Genomic DNA, 9073 nt, shown 5'->3' on the forward strand with positions numbered 1-9073 from the left:
AAATTCTTGCTAGAAATTCCAGGTGGGCTAGAAATTATTACTTAGCTTGAAGTGCTATAAGGAAAATTACTGTTCACATTAGCTTTTTCTTTTTTAATGGGTTTAAAAATGAATGTGTTTTACATTTTTCAAAGCAATTTCTACTGGCATAAAAAAAATCTGGTACAATTTAGTAGCATGTTAGATAATCACACATTTCCATTTAGTAGAAGAATATGCAATCAAAGATATTGAACAGTCACTTCAACTGTGTCATTTAGCAACACAAACTTCTTGATGTAATTCATTGTATAATGTTCTGGGCATTCAGTTTGTCTCTTTTAAAAGACGTAGTAATGGTAGATCCTTTTTTAGATGTTCCCAGGGTAAAGTATAGCAAAACTCAGCCACCAGATTTGACTGACCAAGAATCCACAATTATCTCCAGTATTCACACAAAATGTAACAGGCTAGCAATAATTGGTAATGTTTTTTCACGAAGAACTGGGAACACTTATTTATTAAGTAAGAAAAACAACCATCACTCCTCATTTGATAGACTCAAATGAAAAAGGAATGCAAATTAATAAGGAACCAGATTTTACTTTGAAGCTGTTGATTTCAGTTGATGGTTGGATCAGGACTGCCAGGAATTCCGAGCTCCAAACCAAGGGACTGATGTCAGACCTATAGGGAGAGATGGGTGATGGATGAATGAGGTGTGCGTCTTCTCTGAAATGTGTCGTTTCTAAAGAGTTTGTCCTCATGTGCTGGACTGAAGCACGTGATAAAAGTGCTGTCTCCTGACCTGCTTTGCATCAGACTCAGGACTGGGTTGAGTTCAAACTAGCGGAGATGGCAGGATCTGGAATCATTTCAGAATAAATCCTAAAGGTAGATTGGAGAAAACTATGGAATTAATTTAATGTAAAAATTAGGGCTACTCCTAACAATTTGCACTGTTTGGTAAAGTTGGTTGCACTTTTTGAAAAATTGAGTTACTTTTAAAGATTGGGACATGTGAAGATGCTTTTACAGAAGTTTATACTTTTAGAGGAAAGGTGAAAGACTTTAAAATGTAACTAATTCAGTGTAAGGCTATAACAATATTTAGCGCTGTTTTCTATAGTCTGCAGGCAAGAGGAAGGATGGAGTGGTGCAAGGAGATGGTAGGGTGTTCTCTAAGGATGATGGGTTTATTACTGTCCCCCCAGAAGGAGTAATGGTACATGTACAGTCAGGGTGCCAAGACAAATGTGCTTGAAACTCCAAAAAATTCGGAATGGCCTATGCCTGTGGTTGAGTTCGGGGCATCAAGAGAGGTGGATAGGGGCCTTTTCACAGAGCCCTGGAGCTTGAACTCAACCACTTCTAACAAAAAATAAATAAGTAAATAGTCTGAACTAAGTACATATTAATTTTCTAATAAGGATTTTGTCCTGTCTCCGAGTTCATGTTAAGCAATGGTGGGAAACCAACCTGTTCGAGCTGTTGGTTGTTTAGAGGCATCACTTTCTAACTCCCAATGATTTGATCATAGAAAAGTGAGGAATGAACTGTTAAACCGACAAGATCAACGTTCATCTGGAATGAGTGGACTGTTAGGAGAACCTCGTTTGTATGTATTGATTTTTTACAAATTATAACTTAAGATAGTGCTGTCTTGTACTCTGCTTGTGAACATACCACTCAGCGTTATCTGCCAGTAAATTCTTCACTTCATCATAATTCATAGTGGTCCACAGCTGACAAATGGAGGCACGAACAAAGATGGATGTGTTTTTGTTCCTATGTCCGTGAACTTTCTGATTCAGTGCTGAAGCTGAATCACGGCTTCTGGATTATATGCGTAATTTTATCTGTCCCTCTTGTCTCAAATTGGAGAGTAAAAAAAGATGATAGAACATTTACTAAGCCACATTTAAAGATTCTGATTTTCTCTTCTTTTATGTATCAAATAACAGACTCAAAAGCTTGGTTTACTTTTAAAGTATATCCAGAATTCATAGTCTGAGGGATTTTTGAAAAGTGTACATTTTTGGTGTTTTTCTTTATGATGGCCTTGACTCATTCAGGCACATTAAGCGCTGGCTACAATAAGCAAGATATACAAATAACCCCCAGGAAGTCAGAGGTATTAGTTTACACATTTAGCAGTTGATTTTGTTTAGCTATTTGTTGGTGGGAGAGGGTTGTAAGTTACATTTATGCATTCATTTGCAGTATCATTAGATACTTTTTTAAAGTGGCCATGGAATACTATTGGTCATTAAATCATTTATATTTTTCTTATGCCTCTGCTAATTAATACCCTTGTTGAAATGGGAAAAAAATGAATGTTTACATTTTTACCATAAATAAAATTCTTTGTCTAGCTTAATCCTCTCAGGTTGCATAACTGGCAGTGTGGGGACCATGACATGTGACTGATCCTTAGAATTAATCACTGAAGTGAATGAAACATCATGCTTCATAGTTTCTGAAACTTTTTTTTTTCACATTTTAGCTTCTCAGAAGTCAGAATGCCTTTTACAGAGTTCTAAGAAAACATCAAGTCATATTTTAATTGACAGTGTATTCCTTTTTAATTGATATGTAAGATAATGATGGATGACATCACCAACTCGATGGACATGAGTTTGAATAAACTCAAGGAGTTGGTGATGGACAGGGAGGCCTGGTGTGCTGCAATTCATGGGGTCACAAAGAGTCAGATACGACTGAGCGACTGAACTGAACTGAACTGAAGATAATGATGCATCATGTAATTCATGGTATCTTGGAATCCATGAAATATGGTAGTGTTTTACGAAGTCCCTAGTAAGATCATTATACGAAAGTATCAGACTAATATTGTTGTTGTTGTTTAGTTGCCGAGTCTTGTCCAACTCTTTTTGCGACCCCAAATACTGTAGCCCACCAGGCTCCTCTGTCCCTGGGATTTCCCAGGCAAGAAACCTAGAGTGGGTTGCCATTTCCTTCTCCAGTGAATCTTCCCAACCCAGGAATCAAACCCGTGTCTCCTGCATTGGCAGGTGTATTCTTTACCCCTGAGCCACTGGGGAAGCCCATAAGACTATAACGTTAAGAGTAAAGTATTTTTAAAAGAGCTGATAACTTAGCATTTAAGGCTGTATCTTTGGCAATTTAAACTTTCATAAGATTAAATGTATATTAAGGTTTATAGCTGTAAATGTGAATTTCATAAAACCTAGAAATTCTGATTCCTTCTCAGACAGATGTTTACCCTCATATACTTCAGAATGAGTCAAAGTTCAAGTATCTTCCACTCAGCCTCTTTGGATACACACTAGAAACTTCTTCAGAAATGTTTTGAGGTTTTAGAAAAGATTTGTGTAAAAAGAAAATCATTAAGAGTCACTTTTCACTGTTGGCTTTGTGCCAGCTTAAAAGTCACCCTCATATACACAGTGGAATATTACTTAGCCATTAAAAAGAATACATTTGAATCAGTTCTAATGAGGTGAATGAAACTGGAGCCTATTATACAGAGTGAAGTCAGCCAGAAAGAAAAACACCAATACAGTATACTAACGCATATATATGGAATTTAGAAAGATGGTAATGATGACCCTGTATGCGAGACAGCAAAAGAGACACAGATATATTGAATGGTCTTTTGGACTCTATGGGAGAGGGCGAGGACGGGATGATATGGGAGAATGGCATTGAAACATATAAATTATCATATGTGAAACGAATCGCCAGTCCAGGTTCGATGCATGAGGCAGGGTGCTCAGGGCTGGTGCACTGGGATGACCCAGAGGGATGGGATGGGGAGGGGGGTTCAAGATGGGGAACATATGTACACCCATGGAGGATTCAAGTCAATGTATGGCAAAACCGATACAATATTGTAAAGTAAAATTTAAAAAAAGTTACCCCCAAGGGCTATGAGCCACATTTTCCCCATAGGTCGGCCAGCTACTGTTTCATTGCGTTTAAAAGCACCCCAGTGGCTTTAAAGGTAAATGTAGTCATTCCTAGGCACGGAGAACTCAGGTTCCAACAGACCAGACTTAAAAATGGCTACATGAAATGTCTGGGGCATTAAATGACATATAATAAATTCTTAGAAAATTACTTATAGTAGCAATAAATGTTTGCTTTGTGTTCTTGACTTTGTTACTCAACTTCGTTACGCTGAATATATTCTTTTCTGTTTTGTAGGGTGGATCTACGACATCACCCAAAAATATGACTTTTCCTTCTATATAAGCGGTTTACTCTACATGGTAGGAATCCTCTTTTTACTCATTCAACCGTGTATTCAAATTGTAGAACAATCCAGAAAAAAATACATGGATGGTGCAAATGTGTAGTGTCCTGTGATGTTCCATGTCAGGTGTCCTTGTCCTGCTCATGCATCCCTCACATGGTTACTGTGGGGAGCCTGTGACATATCGTGGGAAAGCGTGTTGTCCTGTCACTGACACTGTTGTTTTAAATGCCGTTGCCATGGTTTCATGTGAAGGCAGCACTGCCTTTCCGTGTGGGGAGAGCGCTATGGACCACGTGCACCTTAGCGAGGAGAGTGTCCTGCAAAGACAGCCTGTTGAATCACTGGTAGAAATGCCCTTCTAAAAACTATCTCATCATCCATACTCGGACTAGGGTTTTAGACATAGCTTTTAAAACAGAATGATAGCTTCTCAACCTCGTTACTTCTTTGTAAGGTGAAAATAAAGTGTTTAAGTGCTTCCGGAAAACTTAACAGTTACAGGTTTCCCCTGCTTTTTGAAAGCGCTTTTCACTACTTTGCTTTTACAAAAGACCTGCATTAGTTTTTGCTCACAGGAAAAACTAGAGGAGGATTTTTGCGTTTACAAAAATGGGGAACCTTGTTCAGCATTTGTTTTGCTGCGAGCCTTTGCAGAGTCGGTGCCAAGCTCCCTCCCAGGAACCACACGGCATCTCAGCATCAAGTCGCCAGAACTTTGGATGGTGTCTATGAGCATCCGTGCTTGATCTCAGTTTATTTGTGCATCCATTAGCAAGATGTGTCCGGAGGTCCTGGCTTCTTTGCTTTATGCCATTTCAATTAAGGTTTCATAGAATGCTCTCTGCTTTCAGACGGTGGAGAAAACCTGTAAATGAATTTTAAGCACAAGAAAATGCTAGACTTCAGAAATTATTACAGGGAGCTATTGCTCTACCAGTGTAAAACAAAGGCAGACCCCAATTTCAAAGGCAATGCATTTAGTACAATTAAAGAAACACAGTTTATATTTTTATTAAAGAATTCTGCAGCTAGGGCATACAATTTCTAAATCTTTCTCTAAAACATAAACATTTGCCATTACTCCTAATGCAGTAGTATCTAGTTATAAACTGAATCTTGAGGCAAATCTTAATAAATAAATAATATAAATAATCTCCTTAGTGAAAGTCTTATTTGTGCATATAACCATTGAGTCAAGGGCTAAAATTCAAGCACTTTTATTCATTTTATTGGCCTCTTAGTTTATCTGCATGATCTGGGGCCTATAGAAATTTTTTTCTAGGTTTCTCTTACCCAGTAAATAAAGTGGAAAATGAATTGCTGATTGACATGTAAAGCTGGTTGTTTAAGTCATTTGTAAAGCATGTTACTAATCCCAAATATAAGACTTTCACGTTGTGAGGATAATAAACAAAAGGCCCTTGGTCCAAACGTCTGTGCACCAGACATTGGAGTGGTGGTAACCAGCAGCCCTTCTCCAATGCCTCTTGCTGGGCTATGGGCAGTTCATTCGCCTGAGCTCAGCACAGTTTTTAAAATAGTTCTCTTGATTGATTTCATACCGAAGATAACTATGATTCATGACATCGAGTAATGCTCTTCCTCTATCGGAGATCTCTATTTTTCTAAGCCAAACATTTTTCAGACTGCAAAATGTTCTTCCGAGAATCGTTTTGAAATTTCTGGCTGCCTAACTTGTTTACACCTATTTTAGAACTATTTAAATTTTCACTCACGATTTGCTTATCACACACACACAAATATTTTAATATCCTTGCCAGTGTCTTGGGTCAAATTTATCTAAAGTGAGTACAGACCATTCTCAATTATCCTTGGTGATTAGACAGGAATGGTACTAGAAACTGGAGTCACAGAATGTTACCCCAGTCTAATTTTAGCCAGCTGTTTCAGTCTTTTACTCCACCAAACCCTTCAGAGCTGTTAACAAGTGATTACATGCACACATTTCCTTTTTGTTTCATCTCCATTATTTCCTGCTCTAATGTCTAGTGGGAGGGGTTGTGTAATGAAAGGGACCACCAAAATAACAATAATAATAAAAGGCAGCTAATGGAAAGGAGGAACAAAAGCATGGCTAATATACCCACACAATATTACCTCCAATGATTCGAGAATTGCCTGTAAAGTATGATAGATAATAAATTGCATGTCATACTCCATTTGGTCCAACACAACCTGTTTGTTATCGTGACAGCTTTGGTTGCTATGAAAAGATCCTGCTGTCTGTTTTTGATAAAGGTAATCTTCAATGCTGACACAGTGTTTTTTTCTCTCAATATATATTTACCATTAAATTAGGATGATTAGATTGAAAATCATGTTGTGGGTTTTAAAACTGACAACATTGCTTCCTTACTTTCATTTACTGACACCATCAAATTAACAAGTTGTTGTTTAGTCATTCAGTCGTGTCTGATTCCTTGTGATTCCATGGACTGCAGCATGCCAGGCTTCCCTGTCCTTCACTATCTCCCTGAGTGTACTCAAATTCATTTCCATTGTGTTGATGATGCCATCCAACCATCTCATCCTCTGTCACCCCTTCTCCTCCTGCCCTCAGTCTTTCCCAGCATCAGGATCTTTTCCAGTGAATTTGCTCTTCACATCAGGTGGCCAAAATTTTGGAACTTCAGCTTCAGCATCAGCCCTTCCAATAAATGTTCAGGTTTGATTTCCTTTAGGATTAACTGGTTTGATCTTCCTTGCAGTCCAGGGGACTCTCAAGAGTCTTCTCCAGGCAGAGTTAAATATTTGGAATGGTGCTATATAGCCAGTGTCAATGTTTGCACTGTTAGTTGTGCATCACAAATACAAACTTTTTATCCAATGATCCAGCTTTGGTTAACTATCCAAGTTAGACCTGCTCATGTTCAGTTCATCCAGTTGTTTGTTGATTTACTGTATTTATGGAAGTGATGATTTCCTCCAAATCAAGTCTTCATTTTACAAAAACAAAGTAAATCTTACTTGCAATATTCATGTTGCCAACAGAAAAAAAAACAGAATGCTTGTAAAGAATTACAGCAAATACATTCATATATCCTGTTTAAAATATTATTTACAGTTCTCTGAAGATATTATAAAGAGTTGATTGTAATGTTATATGCTTTATAGGTTTCCCCTCATGTATTCAAATAATTTTATTTACATATAACTAAATAAATTTTGTCCTCTTTAAAGTTGGTCAGTGAGTTTCTGTACAAAATCTTTATTTTCTTGGTTTTAAGAGGAAAATGCCTAAGTGATGATTATCATTTCGGTTCTTTCCCTGGAAAAGAGTTTTTCTCTAGGTGTGGTTACCAAACCTGCTTCCCAGGTGGCACAGTGGTAAAGAATCCACCTGCCAGTGCAGGAGACACGAGACGTGGCTTCGATCCCTGGGTAGGGAAGATCCCCTGGGGTAGGAAATGGCAACCCACTTCAGTCTTCTTGCCTGAAAAATCCCATGGACAGAGGAGCCCAGTGGGGGCTACGTAGAGTTGCAAAGAATCAGACATGACTGAGTGACTGAGTCCCAAACCACCTGGAGAAAATTACCTGACACCAACTGTTAGAAGGGCCAGGTTTAGCTCCAGAATTTAAAAGGTTAAAAACCTTTTAGCTGAGCAACTACACTTCTAAAATTTTTTGTACATGAACAAAGACAAATGAATAAGGGTTGTTTGATTTATTGTTTGCTATAAAAGACTGGATATAATTTAAATGTCCATCAGTGGGAACTGCTTAATAAAGTATGGTATTTATGCAAACATTACAAAGAGACAGATCCATCTATAAAATTAGAAAATAGGATTCAAGATATATTGCCAAGAGAAAAAAAGCAAGATGTGTTTAATGTAATCCTGATTACATCTTTGCTAACTACAAAAAAGGTGATTCATGGCTTGTGTGTGTGTGTATATATATATGTACATATATATATATAGAACGTTTCTGGAAGGAAACACAAAAAAACGTTAACAGTATTCAGCTCTGGGGAGGAAAGTTTGGGTTCTGGGGTGGGACTGACATTTTCCCTTATACACAGGATGTTTTTCCAATTCAAAACTTGTGTCCAAATTTTTTTTTTGTATTTCATCTATTTATTTATTTTTAGGCCACAAGCATGTGGGATCTTTAGTTTCCTAACCAGGGGGTCAAACCCACACTCTCTGCATTGGAAGCATGGAGTCTTAACAACTGAACTGCCAGGGAAGTCCTCAAAATTGTTTTAAATGCAGGTTCCTGGAGCAACATAAAAACCTAGTGGGTTGGAGTCTTGGATGGGGCCAATAAATCTTCCTTGTAGATAAGCTTATCAGTTGATTCTTGTTGTTGACGGTCACTCAGTTGTCCTGACTCGTTGTGACCCCACAGACTGCAGCACTCCAAGCTTCCCTGTCCTTCACCATCTCCCAGAGCTTGCTCAAACTCTTGTCCACTGAGTCAGTGATGTCATCCAACCACCTCCTCCTCTGTCACCACCTTTTCCTCTTACCTTCAATCTCTCCCAGCATCAGGGTCTTTTCTAATAAGTCAGCTGTTTGCATCAGGTGGCCAACGTACTGGAGCTTCAGCTTCAGCATCAATCCTTCCAATGAATATTCAGGATTGATTTCCTTTAGGATTGACTGGTTTGATCTCCTTGCAGTCCAAGGGACTCTCAAGAGTTTTCTCCAAACCACAATTCAGAAGCATCACTTCTTCAATGCTCAGCCTTCTTTATGCTCCAGCTCTCACATCCATACATGACTACTGGAAAAACCATAGCTTTGACTACACGGACCTTTGTCGGCAAAGTAATGTCTCTGCTTTTTAATATGTTGTCTAGGTTTTCTTCCAAGAATCAAG

At 38.2% G+C, this 9073-nt stretch overlaps 1 protein-coding gene across 1 annotated transcript in view; it reads left to right on the forward strand.

Moving 5' to 3' along the window:
- The window catches only part of SLC16A14 (solute carrier family 16 member 14), a 32234-nt gene extending 24986 nt beyond the window's left edge, over positions 1 to 7248 (forward strand). The window contains exon 5 of the mRNA XM_065930380.1: positions 4171 to 7248. Within this exon, the coding sequence (XP_065786452.1) occupies positions 4171 to 4322 (152 nt within the window). The 3' untranslated portion in view covers positions 4323 to 7248. The remainder of the gene's footprint in view (positions 1 to 4170) is intronic.
- Positions 7249 to 9073: the final 1825 nt, after the last annotated feature.

This window comes from Muntiacus reevesi, chromosome 3 (assembly GCF_963930625.1).
Source record: "Muntiacus reevesi chromosome 3, mMunRee1.1, whole genome shotgun sequence".
Taxonomy (NCBI): domain Eukaryota; kingdom Metazoa; phylum Chordata; class Mammalia; order Artiodactyla; family Cervidae; genus Muntiacus; species Muntiacus reevesi.